The 17,844-nt window shown below is 43.6% G+C and overlaps 1 protein-coding gene across 3 annotated transcripts in view; it reads right to left on the bottom strand.

Annotated features, from left to right (window-relative positions):
- Nucleotides 1–17,304, bottom strand: part of RAB1A (RAB1A, member RAS oncogene family) — a 47,184-nt gene extending 29,880 nt beyond the window's left edge. The window contains exon 1 of one of the 3 annotated variants that reach the window (XM_055240381.2): nucleotides 16,862–17,304. In XM_055240381.2, the coding sequence (XP_055096356.1) occupies nucleotides 16,862–16,884 (23 nt within the window). In that variant the 5' untranslated portion in view covers nucleotides 16,885–17,304. The remainder of the gene's footprint in view (nucleotides 1–16,861) is intronic. The other 2 variants (XM_055240382.2, XM_055240383.2) reach the window with 2 other exon arrangements.
- Between the last annotated feature and the right edge of the window lie 540 nt (nucleotides 17,305–17,844).

The raw sequence follows: 17,844 nt of genomic DNA, 5'->3' as shown, positions 1-17,844 counted from the left end.
CGGCAGCTTGTACCTATTAATTCCAGCACTTTGGGAGGCTGAGGGTGGAGGATCATTTGAGCCCAAGAGTTCGAGACCAGCCTGGTCAACATAGTACGAAGCCCCATCTCTTAAAAAAAATTAAGGAAAAAATGATCAATGACAGGATATGTGGGTTTTTGCTAACATTAGAATTGTCTTTTGCTTAACAGATGGGGAAAAATTGAACTATACAATTACAAATCAGTAAGAGGGCCCACCCCAGAACCCTTGTTTCAAATTTCAGTTTAGAGTTCTATTTCCAATTTGTTTGTGTGCAAAAATGGCATCGGTACATATATGTACATTTATGATCTGAACATAGTCTTGATGTCCACTGATGTATGTACCTACGCCATTTCTGTATGCAAGCATTACCATTTTCTATACCTTTAAAAAAAGCCTGGTGCAGTGGTGCACACCTGTTGTCCCAGCTACTTAGAAGGCTGAGGCAGGAGGGTAACTTGAGCCCAGGAGTTCGAGGTTGCAGTGAGCTAGGATAGAACCATTGCACTCACTCTAGCCTAGGCAACAGAGTGAGACCCCATCTCTAAATAAATAAAATAAAAAAATTAAAAGTCACTATTGTGAAAGCATGGAACAGTATTCTTTAAATAAAAAGTTAGAAAAACAGATTTTCAGTTCAAAATTCTATTTAGGTAAAATTCTTTTCTTGCCTAAAGTACCAAGTAGAGGATGAATCAGCTTGTTTCTGAATCTAAAATGCTACTGGAAATTCTAAAACCTCCAAAATAACACTGTTATGTGAAAGGAATATAGAATTTTTTTCAGTATAACCTCATTTTTGTTTTTTAAAAAATCTTTTGAGGGGCTGGGCATGGCTAGCTCATCTCAGCACTCTGAAAGGCTGGAGCAGGAAGTCTAAATTGCAGGATTATAATGGATTGATGGTTTCTTCTTTATACCTTTTTAACAACCTGCAGTAAGCTTGTATGACTTTTATAACCAGGAATAAAAAATGTTATTTGAAAGGAGGAGAAAAGCATTTTATTCAATGACTTAACACCCTTACAAATATGTTCAGCATATGTCAGCACAGCACACCTATCATAACACAAATTACTTCTAAGTAGGTAGAGTAGGTCAGGTTGTAAACAGACAGCAACGGCATACTCCGAATACAGCCACAAGTATATGAAGTTAAATTTTGGGTTAAATGAGAATATATTGTTTTCTTCTTTCATGAAATAAAATTTAGATTCTCAGACAAGGTTCGCATGTCAGTGAACACTTTACAAAAGAAAGCTGATTGACATTAACCCAACTTTCAACATTCCACCCTCTGGAAACATGCTAAGGAAGAAAAAAAGTCTAACAGCAGGGCCGGGCGCGGTGGCTCATGCCTGTAATCCCAGCACTTTGGGAGGCCGAGGCGGGCAGATCACGAGGTCAGGAGATCGAGACCATCCTTGCTAACATGGTGAAACCCCGTCTCTACTAAAAATACAAAAAAATTAGCCGGGCGCGGTGGCAGGCGCCTGTAGTCCCAGCTACTCGGGAGGCTGAGGCAGGAGAATGGCGTGAACCTGGGAGGCGGAGCTTGCAAGTGAGCCGAGATTGCGCCACTGCACTCTGGCCTGGGAGAAAGAGCAAGACTCCGTCGCAAAAAAAAAAAAAAAAATGTCTAACAGCAGAGAACTATAGTGTATAATTGTATTTGAACAAACAGAAATACAAATACAAATTTATAAAAACAAATATAAATTTTATAATATCAGCTGTAAGTACCTTAGAAAAGGCCTATTTATAAAGTTCAATGGAAACTAAATTCATTCTCTTTCATCTAGAATGGATTCATTTGCATGACAGGAATTCTTATGGTTTAAATGTATCCTCCAAAGTTCCTATGTTAGATACTCAATCCCCAATACAACAGTTTAAGGATGAGAGCCTAATGAGAGGTGATTAGGTCACGTGGGCTCTGCCCTCATGAATGGATTAATGCATTCTCTCAAAAGTGGGTTAGCTATCTCTGGAGTCACTCTATTGTAAAAGTGAGTTCAAGCTCCCTCTTGCTCTCTGTCTTGACATACCCACTTGCCTTTCCACCTTCCACCATATGATAACACAGCACAAAGGGCAGAACCATGCTCTTAAGGTTCCCAGCCTCCAGAACCACAGGCCAAATAAACTTCTACTGTTTATAAATCACCCAGTCTGTGCTATTCTGTTATAGCAGCAGCAAACAGACAAAGACAGGAATGTTATTTTATCTTCTTCTAAATGTCTTATTTGAAAATAGCATAAAACTAAGCTCACATATCAAATTTAAAACAAAATCCTGATACACTGGCCAAATAAAGCTTAAGGGAAAATTATCAAGACTACTATATACTATTTTAATAACCTTTGGGGTGTGAAACAATAAAAACTTCAGCTGCAATGATCATGTTTGACATAAATTTTTCTTCTTCACTCACTTTAAGTATGCTCCACAGAACACAATTCAAAACCGACCTTCAGGTTGAAACACTTACTCCTTGCTGGAGACAAGAGGTAAGAACTTTTAGTTAGTTCATATGCTTCTGTACTGTGAATTTTCCAGTGAGCACATATTACTTTTATAATTTAAAAAAAATTAAACAAACCTTCAGCTGTGGACAAAGCAGCCTGTCAGTCAATACAGATGATCAATATGACCAATTACCAGGAATCTGAGAGGGCAATGGTCTTTTCTCCAAATTTAAAGAAATAGTCAAGCAATTAAAAAAAAAAGTTTCCATTCAGATGAACCATCTTAAAAAAAATTGTTCCCATAATCAACCACTAAAATTACATGTTTTTCTTCGGTATTTAGAGACAATAGATTAATTTTCCAGGTTCCAATATAGTTCTATTTAGAACAGTATTCTAAAAATTCAAAGCTGGCCAGGTGCAGTGGCTCATGCCTGTAATCCCAGCATTTTGGGAGGCCGAGGTGGGTGGATCACTTGAGGCCAAGAGTTCAAAACCAGCCTGGCCAACAAGGTAAAACCCCATCTCTACTAAAAATACAAAAATTAGTTGGGTGTGGTCGTGGGCGCCTCTAGTCCCAGCTACTAAGGAGGCTGAGGCAGGAAGAATTGCTTGAACCTGTGAGGCGGAGGCTGCAGTGAGCCGATATCACGCCACTGCACTCCAGCCTGGGCAACAGAGTGAGACTCCATCTCAAAAAAATAAATAAATAAAATAAAATAAAAATAAAAATTCAAAGCTGAAATGCTGAAAGAAATTTTGGTAGTGCCAAAGGAAGCAGTAAGTGACACAAGATGACAAAAGGGTAGACAGTCTTTAATCTGCATACAAGTATTTGCAGAAAAACATACCAAGAAGGGGGTGTCAACGTTCTCTACCTTCTTACCTCTCAAAGCCTGCATGGGTTTGGACCTGGAAGACCTGTACTTGAATTCAGGCTCTATTGCATACCAGCCATAGGATCTTGATGCAAATTATTCACTTACCACCATGAGCCTCAATTTCCTCATCTATAAGGTTCAATTAGCACCCACTACCACCCAATTAGGCTTCTTGTCAGGGTTATAAATCATGCTTCTGAAACACCTAGCACTTACTGTCCGGCACATACAGAAGCACAGTAAGTGGCCATTGTTATTTCTCCTTCCTCCTACCAAAACCATGAGGTAACAATACAAATTTCAGAGGTTCAGACAAAAACTTTGAAGCTATTTATCCAAAGCTTCTGTTCAGATTATCAGTGACAAAGGAACACAGGAGTTTACATATATAATCTAAAGTTAAAGTTTAAAAATTGCCAACTAATAATTGTAAGTACTATGATCATACAAGTCACAACTCCCAAAGCCTAGCAATGCATAAAACAGTAACATGCTCTGCAGCAAGTGTGCCCTCTACAGCAAGAGAAGGCAGCTCTCGGCTTCATTTGCTTTTCATAGAAAGATATCCATGACTTCTAAGGCTCCAAGTTTAAATACATAACAAGACAGAAAAACTGAGAATGGACCCAATTAATTTCAACCCAAGATGTGAAGGGTAAAGTTAAAAGCCCATTTATAAATAATACATACCTCACAAACCCTTCTTAAATCCTTTCCCCACCCCCACCCACCACCACCACAGAGACAGGGTCTTGCTGTGTCACCCAGGCTTAAGTGCAGTGGTGCAATCACAGTTCACGGCAGCCTCCAACTTCTGGGCTCAAGCAACCCTCTTGCCTCAGCCTCTCAAGTAGCTGGGACCACAAGCACACCAACCACAGCTGGCTATTTTTTATTTTTAGTTTTTTAGTTTTTTTGAGACAGGGTCTTCATATGTTGCCCAGGTCTCAAACTCCTGGCCTCAGGCAATCCTCCCACCTCAGCCTCCCAAGTGGCTGGGACAACAGGTGCACACTAACATGCCTAGTTAATTTTTTAATTTTTTGTTGAGAGGGGATCTTACTAGGTTGCTCAGGCTGATTTGAACTCCTGGCCTCAAGCAATCCTCATGCCTCAGCCTCCCAAAGTGCTGGGATTACAGGCATGAGCCACCACACCAGGCCTCCAATCATGAATTCTTAAAGTAACTGACCAGAAAATGTTAGTGCCTAATTACTTGACTAAAATTTTAAATTTTTTTTTTTTTTTTTTTTTTTTTTGTGAGATAGGCTCTCACTCTGTCACCTAGGCTAGAGTGCAGTGATACAATCTTGGCTCACTGCAACCTCCACCTCCCAGGCTCAAGTGATCCTCCCACTTCAGCCTCCCGAGTAGCTGGGACCATAGGCGCGTGCCACCACGTCCAGCTAGTTTTTTGTTTTTGTTTTTGTCTTTTTTTGGTAGAGACGAGGTTTTACCATGTTGCCCAGGTTGGTCTCAAACTCCTGAGCTCAAGCCATTTACCCACCTCAGCCTCCAAAAGTGCTCAGATTATAGGAGTGAGCCACCACAACCAGCCTAAAATGTTAAATTCTTAGAAGTAACCACATGTAGTAAAGCAGAAACAGCCTACTTGTACTGGGACATCCAAGCCTTTGAGTTAAAACTCCAATTCAGTTGCTTACTTTGAATGCCCTTGGGCAAGTCATTTAACTCTTCTCTGCCTCTGTTTCCTTGTTTGTAAAACTAGGACATTTTCTTCACGGGATTATTGTGACAGTTAAGGGAAATAATGTACACACACAAACTTTCTGGCTGGTGGGAACTCAGTGCTGCTGACCCCACTCAGACAAGCATCAAGTGTTCTGGAGTCCTTCTGGGAGCTCTGTTCCTCTCCAGTTGAATCAACATAACTAAAACTTTCTGTTAACAGAAATTATAGGCCCCTTCCCCAAATCTTTTGCACTATTTTGCCATGCTATTCTGTAAACATATTACAATATTTAACTTGTATTAACTGTTATATTGATTATGCTTGTTTGAACATGAGCCATTTTCTTAATTTGTAAGCAGAGTCCATGTTTTGTAACTTAAGCAACAAAAATTTTAAAAAACAAAAAAAAACTCAACTCTTAACATACTCTGATGATAGAGAAGGGCTATTTTCCTTTTCTGTTTTTTTTGTTTTTTGTTTTTTTTGAGACAAGAGTTTTGCTCTGTCATGCAGGCTGAAGTGCAGTAGCACAATCTCGGCTCACTGCAACCTCTGCCTCCCGGGTTCAAGCAATTCTCCTGCCTCAGCCTCCCAAGTAGCTGGGACTACAGGCACATGCTGCCACACCCAGCTGATTTTTTGTATTTTAGTAGAGACGGGGTTTCACTGTGTTGCCCAGGCTGGTCTCGAACTCCTGAGCTCAGGCAATCCGCCCACCTCAGCCTCCGAAAGTGCGAGGACTACAGGCGTCAGCCCCCACGCCCAGCTGAAAGGGATATTTTCTTTACCAAGCCTTCCTCCAAGGTAAAATTCTCCATGTGTGTACCTATGTATATATGTATATACAACCACAAGGAAGATTTGGGTTTTTTAATAAAAAGTTTTTAATGTACAAAAGGCCAGGTACAGTGGCTCATGCCTGTAATCCCAGCACATTGGGAGGTCAAAGAGGGAGGATCGCTTGAGCTCAGGAGTTCAAAACCAGACTGATCAACATGTGAAACCCAGCCTCTACAAAAAAAAAGAAAAAGGAAAAAAAATACAAAAACTGCCAGGCATGGGCGTGTGTCTGTATTCCTAATTACTCCAGAGGCTGAGATGGGAAGATCACCAGAGCCTGGGAAGTTGAGGCTGCAGTAAGCCATGATCTCACCACTGTACTCCAGCCTGGGTGACAGGGTGAGACCCTGTCTCAAAAATAAAAAGTTCTTGAGGCCTGGTGTGGTGGCTCACACCTGTAATCCCAGCACTTTGGGAGGCCAAGGCAGGCAGATCACCTGAGGTCAGGAGTTCGAGACCAGCGTGGTCAACATGGTGAAACCCAGTCTCTACTAAAAATACATAAAATTAGCCGGGCATGGAGGTGGGCGCCTGTAATCCCAGCTACTCAGGAGGCTGAGGCAGAAGAATCACTTGAACCTGGGAGGCAGAGGCTGCAATGACCCGAAATCAAGCCACTGCACTCCAGCCTGGGCGACAGAGCTAGACTCTGTCTCAAAAAAAAAAAAAAAAAAAAAAAAAAAAAAAAAACCCTACCAGAATGAATCAAATCATATATAAACTGCACCCAGAACCTGACCAAATACAAAGAAAAGTGTGATTCACTGCTTAAATTAAATAGGAATACTTGTGTTAGTAGAGAATAAGCTCAGCCTGGCACAGTGGCTCACAGCTGTAATCCCAGCACTTTGGGAGGCTAAGGTAGGAGGACTGCTTGAGCCAAGGAGCCCAAGACAAGCCTGGGTAACATGGGGAGATCCTGTCTCTACCAAAAAAAAAATAAAATAAAATAAAATAATTAATTAAAAAATAAAAATAAAAAAGAGAGTAAGTTAGCTCAGCTCATAAGAGCCTGGTGAAGATGCCTAATTTGGAGTTCAGATTTCACTAGCTTTAGTAAGTAATGAATCCAACTGCTCTTCATCAGGCAGATGCTAACCACCAATCTACACATAAAGCACTACATAATTATCCACGTTATATATTTCACAAAATTGTTTCAAATGGCCTTTTATAAATTTAGCTATTTGACTATTTTTATACATTTCATCTAACCCACTTTAAGACTAACATCTTAAACTCCACATTTTAAAACTCAAATTAGGCCAGGAACAGTGGCTCACGCCTGTAATCCCAGCACTGTGGGAGGCCGAGGCGGGAGGATCACGAGGTCAGGAGTTTGAGACCAGCCTGGCCAACAAGGTCAATCTCCGTCTTTACTATAAATACAAAAATTAGCTGGGCGTGGCGGCGCAGCCTGCAATCCCAGCTACTTCGGAGGCTGAGGCAGGAGAATCACTTGAACCTGGGAGGTGGAGGTTGCAGTGAGCCAAGATCGCACCACTGTACTCCAGCCTGGGGGACAAAGCAAGACCTTGTCTCAAAAAAAAAAAAAAAAAAAAAAACTCAAATTAGTTTGGGATACCAGATTAAAAACTAAGCTTTGTCACTCTCAGATTTTCAAACTTTAATATTGATAATGATAGTTAACATTCTCTTTTCTGTTTTCAATCTCCTAAATCAAGTATTCTTAATCTGAGGTTCACGAACAGACTTGGTGTGAACCGCCTATAACTTTATGCAAAATGTTATGAGTATATAGACACAAAGGGAGCAGATGCATTAAATGTAACGTGAGTATGGCTACACGACCATAAATGGGTTAAATGTAACGGTCCCAAATCAAGATACTAGAAAATATCTATAAGCAGAGTAGAAAGGACAAAGAGTAATTCCACTTAAGTACTATTGTTATACAAAGGAAATACATTCAGAGAAATTAAATCCATCATTGTTCTTGGAAAACATGAATTACATAATTCACTGAGTTTCACTGTTGAAGATCACTAGTTTGAGGTGCAGACTGTACAAAATGCCCTATGTAAAGACCATAGATGACCGAGTGAGGTGGGTCACACCTGTAATCCCAACACTTTGAGAGGCTCAGGTGGGAGGATCACTTGAGCCCGGGTGTTCGAGACCAGCATAGGCAACATAGCAACATCTCATCTCTTAAAAAAAAATTAGCCAGGCATGGTGCCAGGTACTCAGGAGGCTGAGACAGGAGGATCACTAGAGTACAGGAGGTTGAGACTGCAGTGAGCCATGACTGTGCTACCACCGCTCCAGCCTGGGAGACAGAGCTAGACCATGCCTTGGAAAAAACAAAAAACAAAAAAAAACCATAGCCATGAGGCTGGCACCAAGAGTAAGTGCTAAATAGCACCTAGTATTATTAAATAGTGATGTTTCCAAAAGAATGGTCCCTCTTGTGAATAAAGGCATGCATGTTTAACACTACTTGTCCTAATTAGGAAATCTACAAGCACAGAACACAGTAAACTTAACTGGAACCTATCACAACCTTGGATTTAATAAAGCAGTGTAGGGTGTTCCAGCCAACTGAGCCAACCTGTCACAGAAGTACCAAGGAAAACTTTATTTCCTACTTCCTCTGTACCCTATTTCTCACATGTTTCAGTCAGCCAACAAACTAACACTTAGTTCTCTGGCTCCTCAGGACCATTTTTCCCCCGAATATCATTCCACCATTACCCTATTTATAATCTGCAACGTTCCCAGGGTGGTTCCAAAGAAAGGCCAAGACCTAAATTTTCTTCCCTAAATTACATTCCAGATATCAAAGCAGTAATCTCAGCCCCACCTTCTATAGGGAAACAAAGGAATAGTCTAATTGCTCCCCTCTCCCTCTAAAGGGGGGGCCGGGGAGGAGTCTGGGCATTTTGCCTAATTCTCAAAGGAAAATTCCAAAATGTAGTGGCGACAAAGTGGTAAAAAGCTTATCGATAAGCAGCCAAACGTAGTGGCTCATGCCTGTAATCCTAGCACTTTGGGAGACCAAGGCAGGCGGATCACCTGAGGTCAGGAGTTGGAGACCAGCCTGGCCAACATGGTGAAACCCCATCTCTACTAATATAAAAATTAGCTGGCCGTGGTGGTGGACGCCTGTAGTCCCGGCTACTCAGGAGGCTGAGGCAGAAGAAATGCTTGAACCCGGGAGACGGAGGTTGCAGTAAGCCAAGATCGTGCCACTGCACTCCAGCCTGGGTGACAGAGCGAGACTCTGTCTCAAAAAAAAAAAAGCTGGTAAGCTACACATTTAAAATACCTCACGCACTGGCACACTACACCCATTTTCAGTTTTTCTTCATCTTAAGACACTCAGCCAAGTGTAGGGCTTATGCCTATAATCCCAGCACTTTGGGAAGCTGAGGCAGGTGGATTTCTTAAGACCAAGAATTTGAGACTAGCCTGAGGCAACATATTGAAATCCCGTCCCTACAAAAAATATAAAAAAAAAAAAATTAGCCAGGTGTGGTGGCATGCGCTTGTAGTCTCAGCTACTCAGGAGGCTGAGGTGGGAGGATCACTGAAACCTGGCTAGGAGTTGGAGGCTATAGTAAGCTATGATTGCATCACTGCACTGTAGCCTGGGTGACAGAGTAAGACCCTGTATCTCAAAAAACAGACACTCAAAGTTGATTAGCAAATTTTTTTAAATCTCAAAACCTTAAAAAGCATTTTATTTTACCCTAAACATGTTCATATATTACGAAAGTATATAGCTTGCCACAAAAGAAAGCTATTCTGGCCGGACGTGGTGGCTCACGCCTGTAATCTCAGCACTTTGAGAGGCCAAGGCAGGTGGATCACAAGGTCAGGAGACCATCCTGGCTAACACGGTGAAACCCCATCTCTACTAAAAAATACAAAAATTTAGCTGGGCCTGGCGGCAGGCACCAGTAGTCCCAGGAAATCGGGAGGCTGAGGCAGGAGAATGGTAAACGGCGTGAGCCCGGGAGGCAGAGCTTGCAGTGAGCCCAGATCGCACCACTGCACTCCAGCCTGGGCAACAGAACAAGACTCCGTCTCGGAAAAAAAAAAAAAGAAAAAGAAAAAAAAAGAAAGCTCTTCTTTACTATCCAAAATAAAACTTAACTATTGAAACTACAAACAGTGAAACCATCACACAGGTATAGTCAAAACTACCCAGGAGAGAAAACACACACACATAGACAACACACAGCCAACAGATTACTATGGAACGCGAATATAGCAGGATGTTAGCACATACGTTAAGTTGTTTTTTTTTTTTTTGAGACGGAGTCTTGCTCTGTCACCCAGGCTGGAGTGCAGTGGCACGATCTCGGCTCACTGCAAGCTCTGCCTCCCAGGTTCAAGTGATTCTCCTGCCTCAGCCTCCCAAGTAGCTGGGACTACAGGCACCCGCCACCACGCCCAGCTAATTTTTTGTATTTTTACTAAAGATGGGGTTTCACCGTGTTAGCCAGGATGGTCTCGATCTCCTGACCTCGTGATCTGCCCGCCTCGGCCTCCCAAAGTGTTCGGATTACAGGGCACATACATAAATTAAGATTGCTTCCAGAATTAAAAAGACCAAGATATCTGAGAAATAAAATTACTCAGAAAGCAAAATTCCCTTTAAAAGCCAAGTAGAAGCCGGGCGCGTGGCTCACGCCAGTAATCCCAACACTGTGGCTGAGGTGGGTGGATCACGAGGTCAGGAGTTTGAGACCAGCCTGGCCAACATAGTGAAACCGTCTCTACTAAAACTACAAAAATTAGCCGGGTGTGGTGGCACGCACCTGTACTCCCAGCTACTTGAGAGGCTGAGGCGGAAGAATCACTTAAACCTGGAAGGCGGAGGTTGCAGTGAGCCGAGATCGCACCAACGCACTCCAGTGACAAAGCGAGACTCTGTCTCAAAAAGAAAAAAAAAAGAAGACAAGTAGAGAACTGGCAAGGGAAGATTTGATTTTGAAGCACTTCCATCTTTAAGACAACGTTAAAAAAAAAAAAAACTAAAATATTTGATGGTTAAAAACTGTCTAACATCCCTCACTTTAACTTAATTTGATGAAAGGGGGAAATTTTTATTTTTTAGAGACAGAATCTCACTCTGTCACCCAGGCTGGAGTGCAGTGGCCAATCTCGGCTCACGGCAACCTCTTTTTCCCGGATTCAAGCAATTCTCTTGTCTCAGCCTCCTGAGTAGCTTGGGACTACAAGCGAACACCACCACACCTAGCTAATTTGGTGTTTTTAGTAGAGGCAGGGTTTCGCCACGTTGGCCAGGCTGGTCTAGAACTGACCTCAAGTGACCCGCCTGCCTCGGCCTCCCAAAGTCCTATTACAGGCGCGAGTCACCTCGCCCAGCCGAAAGGGGGAAATTTTTTAATGCAAAACTTCAGGCTGAATGTGGTGGCCCACCCAGTGCTTTGGAAGGATCGCTTGAGGCCAGGAGTTTGAGACCAGCCTGCACAACATAGGAGGCATAGTCGCTACAAAAAAATTTTTAATGTGAAATTTCAGTTGTTATCTTCATTTTATTTTATTTTGAGACAGAGTCTTGCTCTGTCGCCCAGGCTGGAGTGCAGTGGCGCGATCTCAGCTCACTGCAACGTCCGCCTCCAGGATTCAAGAGATTCTCCCGCCTCAGCTTCCCAAGCAGCTGGGACTACCCGCAGGCACGACCACACCCAGCTAATTTTTCTATGCTTAGTAGAGACAGGGTTTTGCCATGTTGGCCAGGCTGGTCTCAAACTCCTGACCTCAGGTGATCCACCGCCTGGGCCTCCCAAAGTGCTGTGATTATAGGCATGAGCCACTGTGCCAGGCCTCAGTTCTTATCTTTAAATGATCCTACAAGATCATCTCATCATCTCATTCACACAAAATTCTCAATATATATTTTTTAAAGGTTTTATACAACTACTGAATACTTAAATTACCGGAAGAATTGCAGATGGTGATATTCTATAGACATTAAAAAATCATATTCTGGACAATGAGAATACTAGTTATCTTTCTTCTTTAAACTTTTCTGAGTTTTTCAAACCACCACCAAAAGTCACAAAGACAACCTGCTTTCACTTTCAAACACTTAAGTTTTTTTAAAAATTATTTGAAACACAATGCAAGCAAAAAAAAAAAAAAGTTCAAATGTTTCTTGAGTATAACATGAAAGAAGAGCAAAGTCTGAAAGACTGGTAACATTTTCAGAGATTCTGGAGCCATGATATACTTAAGGGGATGGGGGCTAAAAATAAGGTAATTACTTTAAACTTTTTCTGCATTAAAGAATTATAGTTGATCTAAGTAGACTACTATATTTCTTCCTACTATAGTTAGCTGGTATACTGAAGACAGGTACACATGCTTTATTCTTAACACATTCCTTAAAGATGAACCAATCAAAATTATTTTCTTGACACTAAAAAAATCCACTAGAAGCCAGTGGATTATGAAAAATGTCACGAGAATAATCATGAGAATAATGTTAAGTATTTCTTTCTTTCTTTTTTTTTTTTTTTTTTTTGAGAAGGAGTCTCACTCTGTCCCCCAGGCTGGAGTGCAGTGGCATGATCTCGACTCACTGCAGCCTCCACCTCCCAGATTCAAGTGATTCTCCTGCCTCAGGTTCCTGAGTAGCTGGAATTACAGGTGTGTACCACCACACCCGGCTAATTTTTGTATTTTTAGTAGAGGCAGTGTCTCACCATGTTGACCAGGCTGGTCATGACCTCAAATGATCTGCCCACCTCGGCCTCCCAAAGTGCTGAGATTACAGGCGTGAGCCACTGCGCCTGGCCATGTTAAGCATTTCTTAATGTGCTGAAATAATCACTGCCTGCTTCAAAACGTAGCTCAAAAAAAATCCATATTTTTCTTTAGATCTTCAAAAAATGCTTTAACCCTTTCTATCTACTTTTTTAACTGTTCAGATTACACTTTTAATTGCCATTTTTTTTTTTTTTTTTGAGACAAGTCTTGCTCTGGTGCCCAGGCTGGAGTGCAATGGTGTGATCTCGGCTCACTGCAACCTCCACCTCCGAGGTTCAAGAGATTCTCCTGCCTCAGCCTCCCGAGTAGCTGGGATTACAGGCGCCAGCCACCACACTCAGATAATTTTCTGTATTTTTAGTAGAGATAGGGTTTTGCCATATTGGCCAGGCTGGTCTTGAACTCCTGACCTCAGGTGATCCACCTGCTTCAGCCTGATCAACATTAGAGATGGCTGGGTACTCTATACAAAAATTAGCTGGTTATGGTGGCAAATGCCTGTAATCCCAGCTACTCGGGAGACCAAGGCAGGAGAATCACTTGAACCCAGGAGGCAGAGGTTGCAGTGAGCCAAGATCGCGCCACTGCACTCCTGCCTGGGTGACAGAGTGAGACTCCATCTCAAAAAAAAGAAAAAGAAAAGAAAAAAAAACAAAAACAGAAAAAAAAAACCACACAAATGGCCAGGCGCAGTGGCTCACGACTGTAATCCCAACATTTTAGGAGGCCACGGCCTGGGCGACAGAGCAAGACTCCATCTCAAAAAAACAAAAAAAAGTAATACAGCTACCAACTCATGTAAACCAATATAAATCTAAAAATTCTGTTGCTTCAGAATCTTTTTTGTCAAGATTCCATTTTCACTACCAAATTTAGCAGCACCCATAACACAGACTATAAATTTCTAAAAGAAACAATATAAATTAGTAATGATAAACCAAAGTAACTTAAGGAACATCTGGAGTACATTTGTAAACATTAGCTAATATACCATTGTTAGTTATTAAGATAACATACTGGAAGCAGGAAAAGCATCCACCCATTAAAGTTTTAATTGAAGAGAAAGCAAAAGACTTTGGAGTTTGGAACAAGATGTTAAAAACGAATGAGCTTGTATTTGCGTGACAAAACACTAAAGAACTTTTCTTTCTTTCCTTTATTTTCCATATTTTCTCTAATTACTTTTACAAAGATAACAAGCTTCATTAAAACAAAAAGAAACTGCCAAACTCAGATTGCTAAAAATCTGACTGCTCACTGCCCTTGTGACCTCCCCTAATAAAATATCCCTCACTTCTTCTCACCCTAAGTAATTTTCACTAACACTTACTAAATAGTCTAGAATACAAATATAGTAGGCCAGATATTCATGTATCTGATTCCAGAAAAAATATAAAAACTGTTTCTGGGTTTGATCCCTTCGAGGTCATTAGTCTTCAAAAGAATGGATGATTTGACACCGTATTTACTTATTACTGTCCTTGTCATTTATGAGCCATTCCTCCTTCTTCTCCCCCTTGAAAATTCCTCCTCATTCCCTCTGTTCCTCCAAATCTAATTGCTGATAATTCCCTTTCAGGTCTCTCTTCTATAAAGTCTTCCAAAACCCAGATAGCCAATCACAACCCACCATCCCCCTGAAATCTTGTTGCTCTCATCCATGCCACACATCTGGAATTTGCTATATCTACTGGCATTTGACATGTATAAAATCTATTTCTGCCGGGCGCAGTGGCTCACGCCTATAATCCCAACACTTTGGGAGGCTGAGGCGGGCGGATCACCTAGGGAGTTTGAGACCAGCCTGACCAACATGGAGAAACCCCGTCTCTACTAAAAACACAAAATTAGCAGGGAGTGGTGGTGGCACATGCCTGTAATCCTAGCTACTTGGGAATCTGAGGCAGGAGAATCACTTGAACCCAGGAGGCAGAGATGGCGGTGAGACGAGACTTGCGTCACTGCACTCCAGCCTGGGCAACAAGATTGACACTTCGTCTCGAAACAATAAATAAGTAAATTTTTTTTTTTTTTTTTGAGACGGAGTCTTGCTCTGTTGCCCAGGCTGGAGTGCAGTGGCCCGATCTTGGTTCACTGCAAGCTCCACCTCCCGGGTTCACGCCATTCTGCTGCCTCAGCCTCCCAAGTAGCTGGGACTACAGGCGCCCACCACCACGCCCGGCTAATTTTTTTGCATTTTTAGTAGAGACGGGGTTTCACCGTGTTACCCAGGATGGTCTCGATCTCCTGACCTCGGGATCCGCCCGCCTCGGCCTCCCAAAGTGCTGGGATTACTGACGTGAGCCACCGCGCCTGGCCTATATCTAAACTTCTTAAGCGCAAGGATTATATTCCTAAATCCTGGTACTAATAGAACGCCTTTCATGAAAATGATGCATACCATCTGAAGAATGCTCATGCAGTTTTCCAAATTCTTTTATATACATTTGAATTTCACCACTACCCTGACAGGAATAATGACTCCAATTATCCTATTTTACAAAAGGGGAAAAAAATTCAGAGGCTGAGTAACTTGTCAAAGTTCCCAACTAATCTTGAAGATTTATTTACACTAATAAACATATATATAGCAAATTCAGAAGATTTCCTGAACAGTAGAGGTCTATAAACCTCGATAAAGCAGTAAATCCATGTTCTTTATTGTTACCAAGAAAACTACTAAATTAAGAACCTCAAGTTCACCTCCGTTCAACTGTGCAAAACCAACTTGGAGCCCTTGAAAAAAATTTTTTTTAAACTGTCAACACAGCAAATGTCACTACAAGAACACTATCCTCAACTTCTAAAGCATGAAATTCTAATAAAATACTATGGGTTCTGTTTAGTGCAAAAGATTTCAGCTTCAAGCCACACTATTACAAAACTTGAAGAAAACATTTTGCAAGAGCCATGTGACACACATATGACAGTCAGCTAAACTGGTGGGTGGACCTTTTAGGGGAAAATGTTTAGCAGTAATTGACCAAACCAGCAAATAAACTCAACTTTTACAACAAATACTGATGTTCCCCCATCCCTCAAAGGCCTTTGACACTGAAAAGGAATACCAATTCGGTCTCTTCCAATTATTCATTACATACATGTAAACTGTAGAGGAAATTTTTAAAGGGCCATTGAGGAGAGCCCAACAAACTCTACCCAAGGGAAGTGAACACCAGTTCCCAGGAAAGGTGCCAGGTGTGTCACATCTGCTGTGGTGACTTCTTGAGTAAGCAAGAAAAAGAAATGCATTAACTTTTCATGACACGTCATGGAACCTCATTCCCTATCTGCAAGCATCCAAGCAGGTAATCCAAAACCTACATACAGATCTATCATGGGTCCCATTCGTTTCTCTTTCAACTTGACAGCAAGCTTCCTTTAATCTGCGAGTATCAAAAGACATTTCTTGGCTTTAGTTTTTTTTTTTTTTTCCTTTCCCCTTGACCTACAGAAGACAAAATGACTTAGGTGTCCTCTTTAAAAAAAAAAAAAAAAAAAAAAAAAAAAAAAATTCTCACAAATGCCCAGGTTTTTATAGGAGGGCAATGGACCCGGCGAGCTCTTAAAGAACTCTTCCAAGACACAACTCAAAAAGAGAACTAATAAATGTTCAGTTGCTTCTCACCATCTACTCATTCCCCTCAATCCCACGCAGTCCCGAAAAGCATCCATATTACCTGAAACCTGGCGGGGAGGATGGAAGGAGAGAGAGCCAACAAGCTCAGGATTTACAAGTAAAGCTGGTTTCCACCCCGAGGATCCTGACAGCTCCGCAGAGTGCGGGCGCAGGGTCTGACAGTGTCCTCTAGAAGGGCTCTCCCACCCCATCCCTTCCCCTTAGACACAAGTCCTCCTTCAAAAGTCACTGCCTCCGAGAGAAGCTACCCTTTCACACCGCCCCAGGCCCCTCGACAGACTTCCTCAGCACCCGCCCCGCAGTCAGGCCCTCTAACCTGACCGGGTCCAGGCCCGGGCGGCTCACCCCTCCGGCCCGACCCCTCCCCCGCGCGGCCGCCCCTCCGCGTCAGACAATGGGGCCCGACTCCCGGCCGCCAGCCTCTCCTGACCCATCACCCTCGCCTCACCCCAGCCGATGCCCTGACTTCTGCCCCAACCCTCCTCGACCCCCTGAAGATCCCCCAAGCTGGCCCACGGACCCAGCCGACCGGTGCTCTCCAGAACTCACTATTCGGGATTCATGCTGGACATGTCACTGCAGCTGCCGCCGCCGCCACCGCCGCCCTTGCTGCCGCAGCCGCCGCCCTGACTCTCCGCGCCACGGGTAATCGAAAGAAAGGAATGAGATAGGCTGTTCCGGGAGAGCAAACGTCTTCCCCTACTCCGTCCCCTAGAACACAATCAGCAGCCGCCGCCACTCAGCTATCGCTTCCACCCAAAATGGCCGCCGACGAACCAGGAAATAGGGAAGCCTTAGACCGAGGGGCCTTTACACAGCCCAGAGGGCGGCCGCACCGCTTGGCATGCCGGGAAAGGGAGTCGCGAGAGCGGCTACGCGAGCTGAGGACAGACAGTGCGACGCAAGGCCAGGACTCAGCTTCCCGCCAAGCGCCGCGCCTCTGGGGCATGCGTACTTGAAGGGTTGTCGCCCGCCCCATTCCCCACTCTCTCACCTCCCCACCCTCGGCCCCTCCCCGTTCCCCTCCCCTCTGACTCGCTGGCTAGGACTTCGCTCGGACTCCCCCTGGCGGATTGGCTAAGGCCGAGCGGCCCTGGTGATGTCATCAGTGAGACGTGGCAGCCGGGCGAGTCAGCGCCCCACGGGGGAGGGGGCGGAGAGGGGCGGAGAGGGGCGAAGGGCGGTGCCGGCGGCCGACGGAGGCTGGCGGTCGGGGGAGGCAAGGGATTGGAGGGAGTGGTCAAACCGGAGGGACTGCCGGGGTGCAGGGACGGTGAGGGGGCCGGGGAACACGCGTGTCAGCTCCTGCCTCCCGTGCGGCTTTTGCTGACCTGACCAGCTTGAGGCTTGCGCCACCCTGGTGGCGCTGGTTGGGGGCTGGTCGGAGGACGTCCGCTCTAAGGACAGAAGGGAAGTCAAGGGACTCCCTGGACAGCACGGAGCCGTTCTTTCACTTCTCGTCACTCACCCATCCCCACCTGGGTTCGGTCATCGTCCATTGTTGGCCCCGCGCACTACCATTTTCTTTTTAG

The sequence above is a fragment of the Symphalangus syndactylus genome, chromosome 14, assembly GCF_028878055.3.
Source record: "Symphalangus syndactylus isolate Jambi chromosome 14, NHGRI_mSymSyn1-v2.1_pri, whole genome shotgun sequence".
NCBI lineage: Eukaryota > Metazoa > Chordata > Mammalia > Primates > Hylobatidae > Symphalangus > Symphalangus syndactylus.
The sequence above is the reverse complement of the archived record's forward strand: the minus strand, read 5'-3'. Positions and strand labels throughout refer to the sequence as shown.